Below are 24,036 nucleotides of genomic sequence, written 5' to 3' on the forward strand. Positions count from 1 at the left end.
GGAAAATACACACACACACACACACACACAAAGTCACATATATCATACAGAAATAAACAGTTAGCTTCAAGGCATAATTCCTTTTGGTCTGTTTTGTACTTATGTGTTTATCATGCTTTACTTTTGCAATGACGTTTACCACACATACAGAAAAGGGTACTAATCAAATGTACAGTTCAATAATTTTTACCAAAGTGAACACAATGATGTAACCACCACCCAGATCAGAAAGTAAATTATTATCCCCATCTTGGAAACAGATCCCTCCCCATTTGCAGACTCCCACCCACTACTTCCTCCTTCTTTCCCAAAGAGAACCACTATCGTGACTTATATCATCACAGATTAGTTTTTCCTGGTTTGAATTGTATATAAATAAGATCATTAGTATGCAGTTTGTTGTAGGTGGCTTCTTATAGACAGTATAACTATGTGAGATTCACTAGGTTGTTGCATATAGCTGCAGTTCATTAATTTTCATTGCCATATAACATTCCACTCTACAAGTAAAACACTATTTAATCATTACTGTTGATAAAAAGTTGGGTTGTTTGAAATTTTTTGCTATTATGAATAATGCTATGAATATTCTTAGACATGTCTTTTGGGGCACATATGTATGCATATTTCTTAGATATATACCTGGGAGTGGAACTGTTGGGTCATAAAGAAAGTACATGTTCAACTTTGATATAGACTGCCAGTTTTCTAAAGCAGCTGAACCAATGTATGCTTCCTCCAGCAGTCTACAGAAATCCTTGTTGTTCTACATCCTCATCAACACTAAGTATAGGTAGATTTTAAAGAAAACAGATATCCTGATGGGTATGTAATAGTACTTCACTGTGGTTTTAATGTCCATTTTCCTGTTGACAAATGAGATTAAGCACCTTTTAGTATGCACATTGGCTATTTGGATATCTTTCTGTGGAGTGCCTATGCAAGTCTTTTGCTCATTTTTGTGGTGAGTTCCTGTTTTTTTCTTACCAATTTGTAGGAGTTTTTCTTATGTATTCTGTATGTAAGTCCTCTGTTGAATAGAGGTATTACAAATATCTTTTCCCATTCTATGACTTGTCTCATTACTCTTTAAATGGTGTCTTTTAATGATCAGACATTCTTAATTTTAAGGAAATCCACCTTATCAATCTTTTCCTTTATGGTAAGGCTTTCTGTGTCCTGGTTAAGAAATTATTATTGGTGCAGTGGCTCACACCTATAATCACAGCACTTTGGGAGGCCAAGATGGGAAGTTCACTTGAGGCCAGGAGTTTGAAACAAGACTGGGCACATAGTGAGACCCCATCTCTACAAAAAATAAGAAAAATTAGCTGGGTGTGGTGGTACATGCCAATAGTCCCAGCTCCTTGGGAGGCTTAGGCAGGAGGATCACTTGAGCCCAGGAGTTTGAGGCTGCAGTGAGCTATGATCATGCCACTGCACACCAGTGTGGGTAACAGAGTGAGACCCTGTCTCTAAAAAATAAAAAATAATTAAAAAAAAAATTATTATCTATACCAAGGTCATAAAGATATTCTCATGTTTATTTATACTATTGTTTTACCCTTTACACTTAAATCTATAATCTACTTACACTTGATTTTTATGTACAGTGTGAGGTAAAGCTCAAGATTCACTATTCCCAGTGGATATCTAATTGACTAAGTAATATTTATTGAAAAGACCATCCTTTCCCCCATTGCAGTACAGTGCAAACTCTGTCATAAGTCAAGTGATGGTATTTATCCATTTCTGGATTCTCTTTTCTGATTTACTTTGTTTTGTTTTCTACCAATACCATACTCTCTTAATTATTGTACTTTTGTAATTATGTTTGAAATCTAATAATGTAAGCTCTTCAACTTTTATTTTTTTTCTTCAGGATTACTTTAGCCATCCTTTGTGCTTTTCAATTGCATATAAATTTTGGAATCAGCCTGTCAATTTGCCACAAAAAATTACTGGAGTTTTTGCCAGGACTGTACTGAATCTATAGATCAATTTGAGGAACAATAGCAATTTTACAATAATAAGCCTTTAAATGTATTAACATAGCATATTTCTTCATCTATTTAGGTCTTTAATTTCTCTTAATAATATTTAATTGTTTCCTGTGTTTCTGTGTAGAGGTCTTGTACATCTTTTGTTGGATTTATTCCTAGGTATCTGTGGCAGGTTAAAAATGGCCAAAAATTCTTTGCATCTTCTTCTATCAAGAGGTGGAGTCTACTTCCCCCTAGTTTGAATCTTTTTTATTTTTCTTTCCAGTTCTTCTACCTTTTATTTTTTTGTTAAAAAAAAAAAAAATATATATATATATACACACACACATATATATACATATATATATACACACACACACACATATATATATATATATCTTCCTTGTTTTCTTCCCTTGGCTAGGATCTCTAGTATAACAGTGAACAGAAGTGGTGATAATGAGCATCCTTCCCTTATCTCAAGGAAAACCTTTTAATATATCACCAATGAGTATGACGTTTGCTGTCACTTTTTCAGATACACTTTATCATAAGTGGATGTTGAATTTTGTCAAATGACTTTTGTGTACTTTTGAGATAATCATATTTTTTTCCTGTCATTTTACTGATGTGAATTAAAACACTTATTTGCAAATGTTAAATTTGTATTCCTGGAATAAATATAATTGGGTTATATTATTCTTCTTATATATTTCTATATTTGATTTACTAATATTTTGTTGAGATTTCTTGCTTCTATATTCATGAAAAAGTACTAGTCTATAATTTCCTTTATTATTTGATAGTTTTTTAAAGATAAATTATAGTTTTCTGGTAAAATTCTCGAACACGTAGTTATTTTAAATTCTGGGTCTGAAAATGCCAACATCCAGTTGACCTATGGGTCTGTTTCTAGTGTTTGTTTTTTCTCTTGGCTCCATCTCTCAGTAGGCCTGTAATTTGTGACTGAATGCACTATTTTGCATGAAAACTTGTAAAGACTTTGGATAAGTCTTCAACTTCTGACAGGTAGTTAGAGTAAGAGGCATAATGCCTTAATCCAACCAGGGTTTGGGTTTTCTCAAGGCTGGGTTTCAATCTTTAAAAGTCCTGGTCTATTTCAGTCCTTATGAAGCCTGGTGTAGCCCCATAGCAATCTCAACCAAAAACCAGTGCCATTCCTGCACAGTACCATAAAACTGCCAAAAGATCTATTTAGTTCTTCAGCCTCTTAGCTGCCACTTATTGCTTAGCTTCTCTCAGACTACGTCACTTAGAAATTGGCAAATTCCTCAAGAAATAAAGCAGCTTGGACTGCTGGGGTCTGTTTTCTGCCTGTCCCTTCTCTGTAAGATATTAGCCCTTCAGTTACAGCTCTCTCAGTAGCAATGAAGCTTAACCTGTGCTGTACCAGCCCTGTGAGTGCCAAAAGCTTCATGTGGATTCTCTGCCCTTTGGCAGCTGCTTTCTGCTTGGCTTCTTTACCTTTTTCCCTATAGTACTTAGAAATCAGAAAAAGTCTCAAGAATAAAAGTAAAATAAACGTTGGGCTCACCTTACTGAGTTTCTCTCCTCTCATAAATTTTGGAATCTCAAGTCCTGGACATCTCGGTAACATTCCAATGGCTTCAAACAGACTTTTTTTTTCCTATCTAGCTTTTCCTGAAGTTCTCAGCTAGCTTAGGTCTGCTTTAAGCCAGTTAACAATTTCTGGATATGGGTCTATTTTCTGATTATATTTTTATTTAACATGATTGATATTTCAAGGTGTTTGGAAGGCATACCAAATACTCTTCTTTACCGAATGTGAAAAAACATTTTTTCATGCTAATAATATCAGTAAATCTCTGATCTACTTGGAATTTATCCTTATATGCAGTGTAAAGAATAAATCTAATTTTATATTTTTCCATGGTTATTTAGTCTAATAGCATTATTAAAAAGTCTACATATTCCCCACTGAATTAAAATGTCTTTATTGTATATTAAAACTTAAGGTACAATTTAATGGAATTTCTATTTGATTTTCTCACTTATTTTTTAATCTTTTTGCACATATTTTCAGAGGCTGCCTTAAATTCTTTTAGAACAAGAGTATGCTTAATTGAAATTAAATCATATAATGGAAGAAAGATAGATGAAATTTTTGAAAACCAGAGAGAGGAAAGGTTTTTTTGTGACTCAAAATTCAGATTCAAAAAGGCAAAAGACTGATACATTTGACAACATAAAAATAAAAAGTTCTTGTATGACTAAACACACACAAACATGCATATTTCCAAAAGCAAAGTAAAAAGATGAATGAAAAACTGAAGAAAAAAACACTTGCAACTCTCATCAGAGACAAAACTTTAACAAAGTTTTCTAAAATTAGAAAAGATAAAAGACCAATAACCTGATAGAAAAATAGACAAGTGATATAACCAGACAGTTAAGCCAGAAAAAAATGGCCCATTAATATACGGGTTAGGAAAAGAAGAAGTAGAAAAAAAGGAAAGCAACAAATAGAGTTAAGAGAAGAACCAGAAAGGACTGACGTGAAAAACAGGGAGGTCAGCAATATCAAAAATGGCAGAGAACTCTTACAAAGATAAGGACAGAAAAAAGGCCAGTGCATTTGGTGCCATGAGAAGTCACTGATAACCTACTACTAAGTAATTTCAGAACAAAACATTTTAGAGATTAAGAGCAACCTCGAGTTAATTCAGCCTAACATTCTCATTTTTCTTTCTGTAGAAATAAAACTGAAGAAAAGTGGATGATCTAAACTCATGTAGCTAGCCATTGGCAGATCTCAGACTTGATCACGTTCATTTTCATAACAGCAACAACCTACCAGGTAGAAGTAAAAGTCAGAATGGAGGATTATGTTATTTTTCCTGAAAAACTTTCTGCTATCAATTCACCCATGCCCCACCCCCACCCCCATGATGAGTGATCATAAAGTAAGTGAGCATGCCTCATTTTCCTCCTTCCATGGACAAAGAAACTAAGGCTCAGTGAGCTTAACTGCCAGCCACACAATAGCTATGCGGGGACAGCCAGCTCAGCACTTTGTTGCCAGTACCACTCTGAGCATGACTTTCTTCTCAGAGAAGAGGAAATGAGATCAAAACAAAGACTCAAGGTAAAAAGCTTTTAACCCCACTTCCTCAATGCAACCAAACACTGAAGAAGAACCACACACGGTAACAAAGACTCTGAAACCTCCACTCAGTCGTCGAAACCTCCATGATAAACACTATTCCCATTTTGAATGACTAAGGTTCTTTGTCTGAACCAAGGGAATATTTTGGCCCTTAAGTAAAAATGATCTTTACTAGTCATTTACTGCTCTTGGGACTCCCACATTTGAAAAAGCTGAGCTACAGCCTGTTGGTGTGAGTTATTCTGCCACCTTCAGGTAGACCTGGTCAGTCAAAGCAGACAAGACGAGAGGGAAAGAGCCAAACAGGACTTTTTCCTGTAGAACTAAACGACTAATCAAATACAGTAGTATACAGACTTGATGCTTATTTGCTCAAGTAGCAGTTTCCTGTTATAAAATGGATTCTGGAGAAAGCAATCCCGTGCTCATAAGTTCCTAATAAAAATAGGAAACTGTCTATCCCTATCTCCCCAGAAAAAAAATGCTGAAGTCTTCCAGAAACTTTATAGAGTTGAAAGAAGAAATACCTGTCTATATACCATAAGGTCTCAGATCACAAGCTATTCCCTCGGCCATGTCTTTTCCTTTCTTAGTTTATCCTGCATTAAACAAAACTGTCTGGAATTCATTCTTTAAAGGTTTATTTATGGTACATAGAGACTGTTTATGTGAAGCAGAGTATTTGCCTATTTCCCTCTTGGGACAATGTTTAAAACTACAGGGATATTTCCCTCTCTGGCACTTTCTGAAATACAATTAACAATACTGGATCTTTTTTCCTTTTAACAAATCTGGTTTTTATTTAAGGAGGGGAGGAAAAAAGTAAAGGGTCTGAAGTTTCCCAACAAATTATTTCAAGCCTTGAGAAGACAGTTTTAGGCTTTTTAAATAGTGTCTTTGTTTGAAATTCCCCCTTACCCCCACCCTCTCACTCTGACCATTAAAATGTGGGGTTTCTTCCAAACTAGATTGCTCAATTAAAGCCCTTCTTTTGTAATACCCCAATGCTCTAAATGGAAAAAGGGCTGCTGTAGGCCACCTTGTGAAACCTTTTAAAGGCTCCTGGTTGCTTTTGATCTTTAAAAAAACCAAAAACACATATAAACTACCTGGCATTTGCAATATTACTGTGCCACTCTGTAGTATGCAAACTTGGGAGAATAATGGGGAGGAGGAGGAATGGGGGAGGAATGCTGCGCTTTCGCCTCTTGCATTTGTGAAATGGGACTATTATCTCCCCCTTCTTCCATCACAGAGTAAGGAATCCAATTGAGATAGCAGATGTGAAATTACTTTGAGTCCTTTTGAACAGACACTATATCTGGCAACAATGTACCCTCAGTGTAAACCTGAAGAGACTTCCCTCTGAGATTTCTGACAGCCTCACTTCTGGCCTGGAGTCAGGAGAATCAAGATAATTATTCCTTCAATACCAAAGACATGGTTACCTTTTAGTCAGACTCTTGTGATTCCTGTTCAGGGATAGGACTCCATTTTCTAAGCATATACTTCTAGCTATTATATATTCATCTAAAAGAGCATATTGCCCTTTCTAAGAGCTACTAATAAAGGCATATTACTCTGTTAGGAAACTCTTTGAATAAATGACATTATTTTATGAGTCCCAGACTCCACCAGGAGAACTCAAGACACAGTAAAATGGTGCTTTCCATAAGCTAAGAATTTAACTCTGAAGCGCCCTGCTGGAAACATCTCCTTGCTGCACTCAGGATGGCCCCCACCCCCTGCACCTCATAAAGTGGCTGCTCCATTTAATTTGTTTAACAATGATTTGAAAAATGCCTTGAAAATGTTCCTTCGACACAGTGCCAGATGAAACATCCAACCTAAGTGGTTTCTAGTTTATTGTGTGCAGAATGCACACACAAGCATCAATACAGGGTAACTGGGGGACTGGAGCTACTTCAACTGCAGAAAATCATGCAGATTTTGTCAGTCTGAGGAAGTTTTCTGCTGGGAATAATTTGAAAGGAATAGGTAAGTGTCTGTGTTTCTCAGTAAGATGATTTTAAAAACAAGAAGTCCTCAACTCTCAGTAGCTGCTTAACATTGGTTTGTTGGGCGAGTGCCAAGTGTTCTGGGAGAATATATACTTTATCAAACAAACCCATTCCAAAGGGTCACATAAGTCAAGTGGATACTTGTGGATATTAGCAAGATAGTGGTTTTCCCATGGTTTTCCCCTTACTCCCATGCTAACTATAAGTATCTCCAGTCTCCTGGGAAACATGAAATTAAAGCAAATTAAGCAGACAGGGCTGTGAGTGGAGAAGGGCACACTGCACTATTTTAGGGTGGTTGCAGGAGCAATTACTGCTCACTGGACCTGACCAGCACTCCCAGCCGCTTGTCCCCAGCTTGCCACCCCAATGAAGCAGTTACCCCTGCCCTACCCTTATCCAAATTATGATCTGATGGTGACCAGACTACTGTCTCATTACCTATAAGTCTATTTCAGAAGTTGTGAGTTGGCAGACCACGGGCCACATGAGGCCCACAGATGGGTTTTGTTAGGCCCCCAAGGTTTAAAAAAAACCAAGAAACTTGAATTGGTTTCCAACATTTAAAAACCAGGAGATTCCACATAAAAATCCAGATTTCCGGCTTCTCTTTAAAAATCTGAAGGATCTGGCAACACTGGGCTCACATTCCCTCATGACGACAATCGGCTGGAGCCGAGCTGCAGCTACGTCTCCGGATGGAGCCTGTGCTCTGGGCCTGCCCGGCCTGCTGTGCTGCTCACTGGCATCGCAGCCCCTGCGGGAATCTGAAGTTAGGAGTCTAGGTTTACTCCTTATCTGCTCATATCTCTAGCTGTTGCTACTCAGAAAGAGAGACCATCTTGTGGCATCTTAGATGAGGCAGCATGGGACAGTGGGAAAAAACCTCAGACTGGTAGTTCTTGGAAGATGAAGTCTTAATAACCATCTTCAAGAACAACAGAGAAAAGAACCAGAACTAATGGGTACAAGCTGCAGGGAGGCAGATTTTGACTCAGACAAAGGAAAGACTTTTTTTTTTTTTTAAGAGACAGGATCTTGCTGTCACCCAGGCAGTGGTGTGATCACAGCTCACTATAGCCTCTAACTCCTGGGCTCAAGTGATCCTTTCACTTCTGCCTCCCCAGTAGCTGGGTCTATAGGTGCATCCCATCATGCCCAGCTAATTTTTTAATTTTTTATAGAGATGGGGTCTCACTATGTTGCCCAGGGTGGTCTTGAACTCCTGGCCTCAACTGATCCTCCTGCCTCACCCTCCCAAAATGTTGGGATTACAGGCCTGAGCCACTGAGCCAGCCAGGAAAGACTTTCTAACAATCACCTGGTTCCGCTCCCACTCCTATCACTACCTAGCTAAACAGGCTTGGGTAACCAAACACTTTGACTTCCAGTTTCTCTGTATACTGAGCAAAGGCATCATCGAGGACTCACAAGTCTAAAATTCTCTGATTCCTTAAGTTCTAGGTGGCAACACAGCATAACGAAAAAATACAGACTTTAGATCAGTCAGGCTTGGATTTGAATCCTAGCCCTCTCCCTTACTTAAAATACATTTTATTGCTAAAAATGAAGATAGTGTTCAGGCTGGACCTGTCAAGTAGGTATGACGGTAGTCTGCAGGAGGGTTACCTGCTGATGCAGTGGTAGGCGAGGCACGGCCCAGCAGGGATGCGGCTGAGTCCTCCCTAAGGGTGGTAGGCATTCCTAGTGACAATCACTCAAGAAGAGGTGGATACTTAGAGAGGAAGAGAGAATGAGGAGGGAGGGCACTACGCACTATGCACAAAAGGAAGATATTGTCTTTCCTCTTAGGAAAGAGGCTTTTATCTGCTGAGGTAAGCCAGGAGCTGAACGGAGAACAGACGGGTTTTAGATAATTCTCTGTTTAGTCTCTCAAGTTATTCCTTGATCTTAAGCAAAGTCATATTCAAACATCAAGAAAAAAAGATAGAAATAGAGGAGTCCATAAACCTTCTAAAAAAGGAGACCTGTAAAAATACCTGCTATGAATGATAATGCCAAACAGAAAAAGCAAATAGTAAACACACTCATTCTTTTCCAAGGACAAGTCATTTTAAAACATTTATTCAAATATCAGCTCACCTTAAGATCCAGTGGCAGCTTGTTGGAGGTGAACACACTTAGCTTGATCTGGGGAATGCTGATTTTGAGATTTTCAAAGTAGTATCGAATTGGTGTCCCACCTTGCTCAACTGTTTTTTCATGGAGGTTTTCATCGTATTTTTCCACCTCTGGGACAAAGGCAGAATTTAAAAAAACAAAAACAAAAAGGAATTTCCTTACTCTCACAATTCAAATACTTGTATTCATATTGAAAAAATTCATCAAAAAAATGTAAACACCCCTCAATTTAGTTTTTGAGGGTTCAATAAGGCATATAGTATTCTGATATCATTTTTTTTGTAAAAATACATCTGTTTTGTGTTGCTTATTAAAAAATTAGACTAGCTTAGTCTTTTACCCTGTGACTCTATACCATCTAGCAGATCATCATCTTCAGAAAAAATAAGCTAGGTAGAAAAGCCAAAGGTCACAGGTGTGTCTGCTAGCAATGGCTTTCTGTTGTTATTACCAATGACCCAGATTATCTGAATTTATTTCCATAAGATGATATCCAAATAAGGTCTTAGAATGCAGTGTAACTGAATCATAATAAACAATATCAACATTAAGGAATGAATCTAAAGGAAACATAATGCCTGAAAAAGAATCAGGCTGCAGGCTATAAGGCACTGACATCACTACAAGCAGCATCCTCTCCCCCAAATGGCAGACATCCATTTAAATACGGCAATCAAGGCCGATTTGTCACTTGCTATCCGATGCAATGTGAAGGATTAACCTGGGCTAAAACATAGTAATGTGCTCTTTGCCTTGATGCTACACCCACATCCATTTGGGCAGCACATTTTCCCTTGGCTTCGTGTGCTTTAAAATAAGACCAGAGAGCTTGCAAGTACCTACTTATCAACAAACTCATGGTGTAAGGTATTACCAGGTCTACTTACAGAAAAAGGATACTGCAACAGAGACCTACCTATCTGTACGTTAGGAAACAGAAATAGCTATAGAAAGGAGAGGAGATGCTCCAATGAAAGGCAGACAAGGATTTTGCAAAAGTCAAATCTGTTACACAATGCTTGGGGATAAATTTATTAGAGCAACTTATAAGAAAAATTACAAGAAAAGCATGTCCAATCAATTTAAAGTAAAACTTCCCAGGAAGGTACCAAAACAGAATGGATAACTGGCAGGCAGGCTCCCAAGTGGCTGTCTGAATACAAATAAACACTGGTGTTCAAACCCAAAGTGGAAAACACAGCATTAAACATACAGGATCTTGCTCTTGATCCCAAATACTCTTAAAGCTTAAATTCTAAATCTGGGATAAAAAGAACAGAAACATTTTTCTTGCATTGTGTGTATGTATGTACATATGTACACACATTCGCAGTGATTTTTTTCTCTAGCCAATATGGGCAGATAAAAATGAAAGTCTCCTTCTTATCTTTTCTTCAGGCTTAATATTTAGTTTAACTTCAAAAGACTGAGCATCATTTTCTTTCTAAGCTGTATATACAGCCCTAAAAAGCCCACCTAAAAGCTCTAAAAGCAGGAAGAAATGCCATAATGAGGAATCTAAAGTAAAGGGACAACAGCTAAATTATTTCTGTAGCACTGCTAAAAATTTAGGTTTTTCAACAGCTTATCTTACTCCTTTCTACAAAGAAGAGAGTAAAGTAACTAAAGTAACTTTTTAATTACATTAAGGCATAAGGGTATGGATGTCAAAAGTTAATGAATTGAGGCTAGCCAATTTTATTTTCTCTACTAAACCAAAGGAACTGTCGAAGGGATTTCTGATTCTTGGCCTTGAGTCTGTTTAATAAACAAAAGTTAGGAAACAAAGTGGTTTGCTAAATGACTAACCTCATTTATGTTATTTTAGAACAGATGAATCAAAAAATGCAAAGCAGAGAGAATAGTATACTGCTTCCCAAAGGCTTACCTCTGGATATTCCAGGATACCAGAAGACCCCTGAGTAGCTGCCTTAGTTCAGAGATAACTTGGATGACAAGTAACGCATTGAAAGAGAACAACTGAAACACAAACCTGAGCTTCCTAGCTCAGGCTGAGAAGTGGAAAGGGAGCTTGTCAGGCACCCAGGGGCTACTTATTTTTACAACAGACTAAAAAATACCATCCTTGGGCCAATTCCTAGACACAAACATAGAGTGTACGACATTACCTGATTCTGCTTGAGCGTAGCCAAAGAAACTGAGCAGCTTGAGGAGTAGTTTCTCCTCAATTTGTACTGTGAACCTCTGAGCCGTGATCATCAGATGCTAGAGACAAAGAAATTCTGATTTACTATGTGAAGACCAGAACGAACTTTCATCTGTGCCATTAAGAAGGCCTCGATGACACAGAATGGTTTCTTTACTCACGTGACTTTAGGATCATATTGCCAGGTTATGTCTGGCTTCTCTCTCCTTACATTGTTACAGTTAACCAAAAACTCCAGAAGATGTTTAGTAGATGATTTGCCATCCTATTGTTTGGTTCCCAGGGTACGTGGGCCTCGTTAGTGAGGATTGCAGCTTTGGGTGCACCGTGGCAGAGGAACTTTATGGTGCAACCAGTTTAAGGAGCAGCATGACTGGGCTTGTGGATCTGAGGGCTGCATGTGGGCTTGGTCCCATCAGCACGGTGGCAAAGGACCAGAAGTATGGGAAGCAACCACTTAAATGGCTCCCAGTTTTCCAGAGTTTGCTGCTAAAACAGTTAGCTTCTACATGGACGTCTGTTCAAGAAAGAGTTCGTCACTTTTCAACTATCTGCTTTTAGTAAACAGTGTGGTCACTTACAGAGCAGCATGTCTGTCCCAAGATCAGACTCCTCATAGCCCTTTTCCAATATTCAGGATTATTCTATTTTTAACAATAGATCTGGATCATGCCTATTCCTGATCAATCTAGATGCTTCATTCAGTGACCTCATTCTGATGAAAACTGACTGGCCCCTATGGATTCAATACTATCAAACTATCACCTGCAAGATCATTGAAAACACAATTGAGAAAATAAAGTGCCAACAGAGAGAGTTCCTGTAAATTGCCCTTAACAATCTATGAAGTTGCATGTGGCTTAACCCTACAGAACTACTGCACGCTGCACTGGTGCTCTGAGACTTGGCTGTGAGAGAACAAATCAGTCAACCTTCTGGCACAGCCCTGACCCACCAGCCCACCTTGTAGATGTTGGTCAGCGCACTCTTACTGGGGAACTTCACCGCGTTGACTTGCACGGCAGGGCTGGTGTCGACGACCTCATTCTCGTTGCTCAGGGGAGTCACGTAGAGCATGAAGGGCTGAGTGGTACCGATGAGCTGATTATCCACCTAGGACATGAAAAGGCAGCAAAGCCAAAACAAAATCAGACAAGAGGCTCCGTTTGCATTTTTACCTTCGAGTGGTGCCTGATGATACGCATGTCACTCAGTCCCCCGCCATTTCACTGTATCTCGACAGCGGCTCGCTAGACCAGTAATAACAATAGCAGTAGTAGTAACAACAACAGAAGGTATTATTAGGTGAGTACTTCACCAAACGGTATTTTAAGTTTTCTCACCACAAAAAATGGTAAATATATGAGGTAATACACAGGTTAATTAGCTAGATTTAGCCATTCTGCAACATATGCATATTTCAAAACATCATGCTGTATATGATAAATATATATAATATTTGTCAATCAAAAAAATTAATAAATGAATGGACAATAAAGAATTTTTTAAAAGTTTTAACAATCAGGTGAATACTATGTGCCCAGCACCATGCTCCCCACCTCATATGCATATCTCTTCAAGTGATGTGATACCTATAATGTCGGTGTTATTAAACTAAGGGCTTTGCTGCAGTCCTCAGCACAACCCTCTGAGCCCTGGCCTCATTGTACAGATGAAGATGCTGAGGAGAGAAGCCCTTGCTCAAGGTCATACAGCTAGTCCATGGCAGAGCTAGAACTTGAATCCAGGTCTGTCCGACCTCAAGGCCAGCACTCTTAACCACTATGCTAGTGACGCTTCTCTCTTGCTCCAAATTCCTTGAAGACAATTAAAATTAAGAGAATCAGGAGCTCAAATGGCTACCAAATGGGAAGAGTTCCCTGCCCTAAAGTCAACTCCCTTCTTGGCAATGACATGAGTAAGTCAGTGGCAGTAGGGACGACTCTATCCACACAGCCCTGATCAGCACCGCAACAGAGCACGCTCGCTGCACTCGGGTGTGTGTGGCTGTCGGGGGCTACTGGGGGAAGCAGCCATCTTCACTTTCTGTTTAACACCAAAGGTCACCACTAGGAAGAGGGAGGAGGAGAGACTATCCGTTGGGTACCCCTGAGAGATCATCTGTAGGTACTTTCTATACACCACCTAACATATCCCTTCCCCAAACCCTAAAGGCTAGGTATTATTCCTTCTCATTTTACAAACAAGTAACGGAAGCCCACATTCACAGAGCTAGTAAGTGGAAGAGCTGGGATTGAAATGCAGATATTTCTGGCACCAAACCCTTTGACCTTTCCATTACGTCACACAGATTTCCACATGGCCATGTTGTATGATCGGTGCTGACTTTCCGTATGTTGACTCTCAGGGCGGGGATAAGGGCGAGAGACTCGGAGAACTTTTTCCTACTTCCATTCTTGCCCCTCACAATGTACTCTCTACAGCAGCCAAAATGATTTTTAAAAAAACATAAATCAAGTCATAGACCTCCTTCCTTCAGTGGCATCCTTTTCTCTTAGGATAAAACCGAACTTCTTACCACAGCTCCGATGCCTGAATAATCTGGATACTACCAAACGCTCTGACTTCATCGCATACCACTCTCCAGGTTTGCTGCCATTCGCACGGAGCCTCCTTATGGTTTCTTAAATGTGGGCAAGTCCCTCCCTCCTCAGGCTCTCTGAGTTTTTCTGGAATGGTTTTCCTAGTATCCTTCTCTATGGTTTGCTCACTCTCTTCCTCCAAGTTTCAGTTCAGCTCTCACTTCCTTAAGAAGATCTTCCCAAGCCACTTGATCTAAAGTAGTCCCTCTTTAGGGCACGTATCACAGGATGTCATTATTTACTTGTTTACTTACTGATTGGCTGACCTCCTCCCTACGTAGTTAGTTCAAAGAGAGCAGAGACTACATTTTTTTCGGTCACAGCTGTATCTCCAGAGCCTAGTACAGTGCCTGGCACATAGTTGATGCTCTGTAAGAATTGACTGAATGAATGCATCATTACCTATCTCATCTGATATATAAAATGACAATGAAGATCTCATCCACTCTGCCTTCTCTTTTATTCTTTCCCTAAACACATCTGATAACAAGGTATACTAACTGAGAATTACTAATTCTGGTTTTATTCTCCCAATTAGATTTGATGCTCCCCTAAGGACACGACCTATATTTTCTATTTTATTTATTTATTTTTACATCAGAGTCCACACTGGAATATATTTTCTATTTTAAAAAAGTCTTTGTCAGCCGGGCGTGGTGGCTCACGCCTGTAATCCTAGCACTCTGGGAGGCCAAGGCGGGTGGATCGCTCAAGGTCAGGAGTTCGAGATCAGCCTGAGCAAGAGCGAGATCCCGTCTCTACTAAAATAGAAAGAAATTATTTGGACAACTAAAAATATATATATAGAAAAAATTAGCCGGGCATGGTGGCGCATGCCTGTAGTCCCAGCTACTCAGGAGGCTGAGGCACGAGGATTGCTTGAGCCCAGGAGTTTGAGGTTGCTGTGAGCTAGGCTGACGCCACGGCACTCTAGCCAGGGCAACAGAGCCAGACTCTGTCTCAAAAAAAAAAAAAAAAAAGTCTTTGTCACAGCACTGTAACCATAGTAAACCCTAAAATCTGCTTATTTTCTATGATTTGCAGCACACATTAAATCTAGGGGTATTACAGTCAAAAAATATTTTAATGAATGGCAAATGGCTCCTCAGATCTTCTCTCTAAGGTCAAAAAAGCAGGACAAAGAAAAAAAGCTATAAGATAATAACTTTCTATCTGTAGGTAAGAAATAGGATGAGATTAGCCTGGACTCTTTGCTATTTGTAATATATGATAAAAGAAAAAATTCTCCTGAAAAGAGGTTTTGGTGTTGACAATCTGGATGAAACTGCATGAGTTAAGGGGGCAGACGAGCGCCAAGCACAGGGACACATTGTGCACTCCCAGGAGGAACACAGGCTGTCCAATTGGACAAAAGAACCACAGTTTGGGGTTTTAGGTCCTTCTTTTGGAAATGTTTACCAGGAACTAGTTTCCTAGACATATTTCAATTTTGGTGGCAGTCGGAAAGGAGAGGGTTTCAAGTATGATGTTACAAAGAGATATAGGAGTTGTTTTGACACCCACCATGATAACAGAACTCTGCCAAAAATTGTCAAAATCAACTTTTTCAGAACTCAAAATTAATCAAAGCCTTGCAAAAATCCAAGGAGTATTTATTTAAGAAAATAAGCTGCAACTTGGTAAGAACAGTGAGCTGTGTGGCATTTTAACTTGTTCTATTCCCGTTACCCCTTACCCAGCTCCGCGGTAGCTCTGAAAACCAACAGCCCTGCGTCACGGCAATCGTGGTGACACAAGGCTGCCTAGCGGCCACTGGAGAAACCAAAAGGAATCTGCAGTTGCTCCCAAGCCCCATTCCCAGAGAATTATCAGTATTTGGCTAGTCTGGTACCTCTCTGATATCAGTAATTTGCACCTTCTTTTTTCCTCCTAATCAGATTGGTCAGAGCTTATTAATTTTATGATCTTGAAGAACCAACTTTTGATTTATTGATCTTCTCTACTGTGGTTACTGATTTCCAGTTCACTGATTTTCCACTGTGATTTTTAGTATTTCCTTTCTTCTGCTTACTTTTGTTTTAATTCGCTCTTCTTGTTGAGTGTCTTTATTTTGAGAACTTTCTTCTTTTCTTATATAACATTTAGTGCTATGAATTTCCCTTTAGTATTGCTCTAGTACGTTTCCACAAATTTTGAAATCTTGTGTTTTCATTTTCATTCAGTTCAAAATACTTTCTAACTTCTGGTTGAGTTCTTCTTTGGTCTATGGGTATTTAGAAATGTATCATTTTCCGAATATTTGGGGGATCTTCCCAACTATCTTTCTGTTATTTCTACTTTAATTCCATTGTGGTCAGAGAACATACTGTGCATGACTTAAGTCCTTTTGAACTTGTTGAAAATTGTTTTATGGTCCAGAACGCAGTCAATTAGGTCTAGTGGACTGATAGTGGGTTCAAGTCTAGTATATCTTTGATAATTTTCTGTTTATTTGTTCTACCAGTTATTCATAAAGTGGTATCAAAATCTCCAGCTGTAATCGTGTATGTGTCTATTTCCTCTTTCAGTTCTGTCAGCTTTTTTGCTTTATGTATTTTGAAGCTCTTTGATTAGGTATATAAACTTTCAAATCTGTCATGTCCTCTTGACTAATTAAGTCTTTTATCACTAGGAATGACCTCCTTTATCCCTGGTAATATTCTTTCCTCTAAAATCTATTCTGCCTGATATTAATCTAGCTCATCTCAATTCCTTATGACTAGTGTTAGCATGGTACATCTTTTCCCACAGTTTTCCTTTTAACCCATTTGTGTCTTTATATAATAGTTAACACGTGTTTCTTGTAGGCAGCATATATAATTGGGTCTAGCTTTTTTTATATAATCTAATAATCTCTGCCTTTTTATTAGGGTGTTTATAGCAATTAAATTTAATTAATTGATATGGTTAGGTTTCAGTCTACCATCTTGCTATTTATTTTCTATTTGTCCCACTTGTTCTTTTGCACAATTTCTGCCTTCTCTTGGATTAACCAAGTATTTTTTATGATTCCATTTTATCTCCTTTGTTGGACTGTAAGTTATAACTCTTTTTATTGTTGTTATTTTGGTGGTTGCTTTAGACTGTATAGTATTTACCTTTAATTTATCAGTCTATATTCAAATTACACCATACCACTTCACATATAAGAAGATTAAAACAACATACTTCCATTTTTCCCCTTCAGCCTTTAGGCTGTTGCTGAGATACATTTCACTCTTACATATGTAATAGAACGAAAAATACAGTGTTATTATTTTCTCTAAATAGTCAATTACCTCTTTAAGAGATTTAAATAAGAAGAAAACAATCTAATATATTTACCCTTGTAGTCATCATTTCAGGTATTCTTCATTACTTTGTTTAGATCCAGATTTCTATCTGGTACCATTTTCCTTCTGCCTGATGATGTCCTTTAACATTTTTTGTAGTGTGGGTCTTATGATAATAAATTATTTTGGCTTTTGTATGTCTAAAAACATCTTTATTTCACCTTTGTTTTTCAAAGATATTCTTGCTAGGCATAGAAAGGGTTTGTTTTTATTCCCCCTCTTTTAGTTCTTCAAGCATTTTGCTGGCTAGGCGCAGCGGCTCATGCCTGTAATCCTAGCACTCTGGGAGGCTGAGGCAGGAGGATCACTTGAGGTCAGGAGTTTGAGACCAGCCTGAGAAAGAGCAAGACCCCGTCTCTACAAAAATTAGAAAAATTAGCCAGGTGTGGTGGCGTGTGCCTATAGTCCCAGCTCTTTGAGAGGCTGAGGCAGGAAAATATCTTCACCCTGGGAGTTTGAAGTTGCAGTGAGCTGTGATGACACCACTGCACACAAGCCCGGGAGACACAGCAAGACCCTGTCTCCAAAAAAAAAGATTTTGCTTACTACCTTTTCATTTCCATTGCTCCCAACACGAAATCTGTTGTCATCCTTATCTTCGTTCCTTTGCGTATCCACATCTTTTTTTCCTCTGGCTGCTTGATCATGGGTTTTGAGTAATTTGATCATGATGTGCCTTGATACAGTTTCCTTCATAGTTGTGTGTTATATTCCATCTAGTGTAATTTTCACTTCATTTAAATCTCTACAAGTTTGAGTATTTTATGTCTTCCATGTCTCTACTTAACTTTTTAAACACACAGAATACAATTATATTAGCAGTTTTAATGTCCTCCAAAAATTCTAACATCTGTGTTAGCTGTGGGTTTTTTGATCAATTATTCTCCTCATTATACAGTGTTTTCCTGCACCTTTGCACACCGATAATTTTTGATAGGATGAATTGTGAATTTTACCTTGTTGGGTGCTGAATATTCTTGTATTCCAATAAGGCTTCCTGAGTTTTATACAGGGATATAATTAATTTACTTAGCTCTTTCTTTTATGATTTGACAGGCAGGTCCAGAGCAGTGCTTGGTCTAGGGCTAACTAACCATGGAGGCAAGACTGTCCTGAGATCTTTCCACTGTCCCATAAATTCTTAGTTTTTCCAGTCGTGCTGGTGGGAACGAGCACCATTCCCAGCCCTGTGTGAGCAGAGGGCACTGCTCCTGCTGATCCTTTTGGATGGGTAGTTTCCTCATACACATCACAGATCAGCAGTCTGCCGAATACTCAAGGGGGACCCTCTACAGATCTCCAGCGCTGTCTTTCTACGTAGCTCTCTCCTCCTAGGTAACTGTCCTATAAACTGTGGATGCCTTGGTCTCTGAACTCTCAGCTCTATTTTTTTCAACTCATCCACACTACTAGCTTCCGTCTCAGTCTTCCCCCGCAGTGCCGCGGCCTAGACACCTTCTCAAGGCGGTAAGCAATGGCAATTCCAGGGCTCACCTTTTCTGTTTCCCACCTTTCAGGGAACTGTAGTTTGTTGTCTGATGTCCAGTGTCTTGAAACTGTTGTCTCCATACTTTATTTGAATTTTAGAGGTGTTTCAGACAGGAAGGTAAATCTAGTCCCCATTACTCTGTCTAGACTGGAAGAGGAAGTCTAATTCCCTTGCTTTTTCTCCCTATGATGAACCTCAATTCCTCTAAATGATGGTTAGATGATTTCCTGTTGTTTTTTCTACTGGCAAGATGGAGAATCATGGATCACTTTCCTCCATGCCACCTTGACTGAATTACCTAAATTATTTATAGACCAACTATTAAATTTAGAATTCTGCTGTATAGAGAAAAATTAATTAGCAAGACAAATGCAGGTATAAACAGCTATTTCATAGAATGATTATTTGAAGGCTACAAGATACTTCCTCCAAAACATTAAAGTTTTTAGAACACCAAACATTAGATCTGGCTGGGTGTTCAGCATGAAAACAAGGAGATTAACAACTTTGGAACTTTCCCCCTTACCTGTACATCCTGTATGCTAAGTTCAAGCATGTGACTGGTTGCCAGCTGTGTATAATGCACACTGATTCCTGTAAGACTTGCAAAGACCAGTTCTTCTGGGACTTTATTAATTAAGGACAACCCAATTCCACCTTCTAACCTCACGAGCACCTGAAAGGAAACCAAAATATGGCACCCTGATTGTTTAAAACATAGCTCATGGTAGCCAGGAAAGTACAAGAAAATAAATGGCTTTACATCCCTCTACTCCTTACCTCTGAGCAGATGAAAACTACTTAGGAGAGTCCCATTATTCACCTGGATGGCTCAAGTGCCACTATCTCATAGGAAGCCTTCCTTTCTAAGCATACCCCTAACCCTAACTAGAACTCCAGAGTGATGGGATGATCTCTCTATCAGAGCACTGATGACATTCTGCATCTTATTATGTAATTATCTGAGGATTTTTTTCCTATTTGGGATGAAAGCTTTTAATGGGTCATTCACCCTGCACTTGGTAATATCCAATACAGTGCTTTACATGTAAGCATTTGATTTTTTTTTTAAATCACTGAATAAGTATCAAATAATGTGCTTGCTCATGTTCATCTCATCTTCCTTTTCAAATTTTTCATTCTCTTCCCCAATGCCCAAACAGAGAGAGAATAAGGAAGATATCAGAGTGAACTAAAGCCAAAAACAAACAAAAAAACCCTAGTTTACTTATTCTTTATCTTAAATTTTATTTAAATTCAAATAGTTTAGCTTCCGTTATTATAACTTCACTTTAGCAATATTTGTTGCATTCTGATTCCACATAAATTTTAGTTGTCATTTACATGACATATTCACACATTCACATGATAACAGCAAACACTGAGAAGCAAAATCCATATTTAGAATCATATAGGGCAGAAAGAAAACAGAAAGCCTAAACTGAGAAAACCACAAAGCAAAACTCGAAAAAAACTGATGATCAAAGAAATAAATTTAAAGCATTTAAAACTTACTTCTAATTCCTGTTCTGTGTCTGGATTCCTTAATTTCTGTAGCTCCTGTTCCGTTATAGGAAGTTCATCTACTTCATACGATGAACGGTCACTTTTCCGGTGGCAGAAATCTGTTATCTGAAGTCAAATAAAATAATACTAAGAGGGCTCATGCTTCCACAGTGAAGTCCATTTTAACCCATGCCAATTGTGTATGTCAAAAGTCACTACCTGCTCAAGAATCCTATAGAAGTTAACGGTTTCTGAAGTACTGCTAACGTAAGATTTGTGTAATGATGAAGCAAAGGTGGTTTTAAGTCTACGTGGTAAACTCTCAAGCTGTAGATCTGAGAGCTTCGTGTGTGGGATTAGGTTATCTGTACGTGATCTCAAATTACAGTTCAAGTCAAAATATGCAAAACTCAAGATCACTGCATTCATTTTTGCCTTAAAAGAAGACTGCTTTTTAAAGTGGTATTTTGGATTACGATGTACTATCTCACAGATTTCATTATTACATTTCGACATCTTTTTTTCCTGAGTTCTCCAATTACATTGTGACTTAATAAATTTATTAATATATTTCCCTCATAGATCTCTCTTGAGCTTCAGATCCATATTTACGACGACTTTTGGACATCTTCACATAGACATCATACAGTCCCCTTAACTCAGCAAGTCCAAAACCTAACCCCTCATTGCCCCACAGGTCTGCTCTGTGTCATCTCTTAGTGATCTGAACTGTTGCCCTCCTAATTGCCCAAATCAGAATCTTGGAGGCCATTCTTGACTCCTTCCTCTCCCTCATCCCCACAGTCAACCGATCACTAAATCTGACTGACTCTACTCCTAAACAAGCTTTCATTTCTATTCATTTATCTCCATCCCCCTCAGGCCCATCTCCCGCCATTTCTTCCAGTCCAGGCCATCATATTCTCTCACCGACACTACTGTGAGAGCCTCCCAGCTGGTCTTGCTCTGTCTCCAGCTTTGCCCCATTCTCCACACTGCAGCCAGAGTGAGCTATCTAAAATAGATTTGTGACCATGCCATTTCCCGAATCCTTGTTGCCTCAGAAAAACCACAAACTCTTTAGTACATATCTCAGACTTTTAATGATCTGGCCCCTGCTTCTATCTCTAGCCATATTTCTTACCATATTCTATGTGCCACTTGGGCCTTCACTAATCAACTTCCAAAATACTATATATTAATAACTTACTTATTTTGTTTGTTACTCACTGTTTGTCTACCCCCTTAGAATGTAAGCTCCAAGAAGGCAGGGAATTTTGTCTGTTTGTTCACTGGTACATAGTCAGTACCTAGAACTGTGCCTGGCTCCAATAGGAGCTCAATAACTATTGATGAACACGCTCATTATTGAGGGCACAGTCCCTCCACCTTTCCCTCTCTATTTGACTAACTCCTTTCAGTTAACATCTAGGTCAAAGCTTAAGCATTACTTCTCCCAGGAAGCTCCCCCAACTGCCAAATGCAGGAATACAAACCCTTTCTCTATACCACCCACTCCTACTCTCATAACACAACATTTTAATTGTCTGATTAGGGACCTCATATCTTCTTGTTGTTAATGTTATTAATATAACAATTGCTTAAATTAATATTAGCATAATGATCAACAACAATGATAATATTAATATGTATTGTTCTTAGCATTATCTTCTTTAATTCTTATTTTTTAGATTATATTTTAATTATACTTTTTAATACTTATATTTTACTTCTACTTTGTTATAATAACTTTGTGAAGCAGATTCTATTCCCGTTTTATAGATGAAGATACCATAAATATGTTCTCACATAATATGTTCAATAAATATTTGTTGAATGACTAACCAATGGGAAGGAAAAGTACACTGCGTTCCATGTCAGTTCTTATGATAAATTATTACCTGGAGTGCTCTAGTTGGTCCATCTGGGATGACTCTAATGGATAAGATTCCAGAACCAGGTCTCATTTTTTGGTTAATAAACTGTTGTTCAGGTGGAACTGGCCCCAAAAGCTCCATCGAAGTGTCAGGACCAAGAACAACTTCAGCTCCATCAAATAAACCAGAAAGCCCTCCTTTGGCCTAAAAGACATTGGAATAAAGATGTATAAGAAAAGACAAAAGAAATGATTTTGAAAATTTCACATGCCATTTGAAATAAGGTACTAAATTTAAATTCTCTTCTGAAGAGTCACCATCAATGTATGGCAAAGCATTTACTACGTGCTCAGCTTTGCAGATGATAAAAACCAGTTAGGATTATTTGAGTAAAATGGAAAGTTATGCCACATGAATTTGGGGAATTATCAGTAAGAGATAATTCCATGAATAGAGTATATCAATTTTACTCTGCCTTATAATAACTTCTAATCATTAAAGTAAACTTTTTAAAAAGCCACAGAGTATTCTGATTAGAGTTTGCTGAAAAATCTGAAATATTCTGAAAATAAAACAATTAGTACTATCATTTGGCTTTCTAATAAGAAGCAAATTCTAGCATTGAAAACCTCCCCAAATAGGCCTAGAGCTGGACAACTAACCCAAATACTCAAAAAAGGGTGCCTCTTCTAAAACGAAATATGGAGCCAGGAATGTCACTTGATGCCCAGTTATTTAGGCCTTTGGGAAAAAGTACCTTCTTGTTATAGCCCCCAAGTAAATGCAGTCTACAGGATGATGGCTGGGAAAGCAAACACAAGGCTGGAGAAGACAATAGCAAAAAATGTCTAAGTCCCCTGTATTCATTTTTAAATACTGAGTAATGAAAAGGAAACCTTGAGAGTTGCATTTGTAAGACAGGTTTTAACACACAGAAAGCTTTTTATGACTATTGTAAGTTTAGAAAGAAAGTACATGCACAACCTAATAAGGGCAGTGTCACAAATGTTTTAATGTCTTCAATTACTTTATTCAACATAATAATATTGAGACAAGCTTATTTCCCTAACCAAAATACATCTGCTCTGCTGAATGCTATTATTATAGGGTCACTCACAAGCAGAGAAATAAAGAAATAGATTCACAAAAATATCAAATACCAGAAAGGGATTTTAAGGAAGAAAATGCTCCAAGAGAATTAGAATTACATGGGCTTTAGAAACAAACTAGAAGTAAAGTCAGGGTCAAACACGGAACCCACCAATTATAACAAGCCCTCTTTTGCCTCTAGAAGTCTGAATTGTATTGCTAATTGAAAATCACAAATCCATTCCAGATGTGTGCTTCATATAAGTAAGCAGCTTGTCTTTGATGAAAAAGACTCAGGGCGATAGAGATAAAGAAAATAAATCGCACCAAAAGCAGTCAGAGGCTCCTTACGGTTTTGCAAACCGCCCTGGAGTATAATCTCCCCGTATGAAAGGACAGCCTGGTTTCCACCAGGGACAAACACATTAACTGTTCTCTATCAAGGGCCTGATGTTCTAGTATCTACCTTTTGGGTAAAACCCTGGGCTGGGGCAGAACCGCACACACAGTTGCACATGTTGTTCTGTGATATGCCCAAGCCTCCTAGACACACCTTCTGAGGTCCCCAGGGTGCGCTTCCCAGCATCCTATAGTTTAAGGGTTGCTTCCTACTTCTCCGACTCATGGTCTCCTTCCTAGCCTGAAGCCAGAAAGGGCAGAAAATCTAAACTCTTGGTAAT

At 38.5% G+C, this 24,036-nt stretch overlaps 1 protein-coding gene across 1 annotated transcript in view; it reads right to left on the reverse strand.

Annotated features, from left to right (window-relative positions):
* Positions 1 to 24,036, reverse strand: part of VPS13D (vacuolar protein sorting 13 homolog D (S. cerevisiae)) — a 237,909-nt gene that overhangs the window by 85,198 nt on the left and 128,675 nt on the right. Inside the window, exons 56-61 of the mRNA XM_012662492.1 lie at positions 22,292 to 22,471; positions 20,400 to 20,516; positions 19,411 to 19,560; positions 12,424 to 12,573; positions 11,423 to 11,519; positions 9,255 to 9,403 (exon numbers count right to left, since the gene is read on the reverse strand). Of these exons, the coding sequence (XP_012517946.1) occupies positions 9,255 to 9,403; positions 11,423 to 11,519; positions 12,424 to 12,573; positions 19,411 to 19,560; positions 20,400 to 20,516; positions 22,292 to 22,471 (843 nt within the window). The remainder of the gene's footprint in view (positions 1 to 9,254; positions 9,404 to 11,422; positions 11,520 to 12,423; positions 12,574 to 19,410; positions 19,561 to 20,399; positions 20,517 to 22,291; positions 22,472 to 24,036) is intronic.

Source organism: Propithecus coquereli, unplaced genomic scaffold, assembly GCF_000956105.1.
Source record: "Propithecus coquereli isolate 6110/MARCELLA unplaced genomic scaffold, Pcoq_1.0 Scaffold77, whole genome shotgun sequence".
NCBI lineage: Eukaryota > Metazoa > Chordata > Mammalia > Primates > Indriidae > Propithecus > Propithecus coquereli.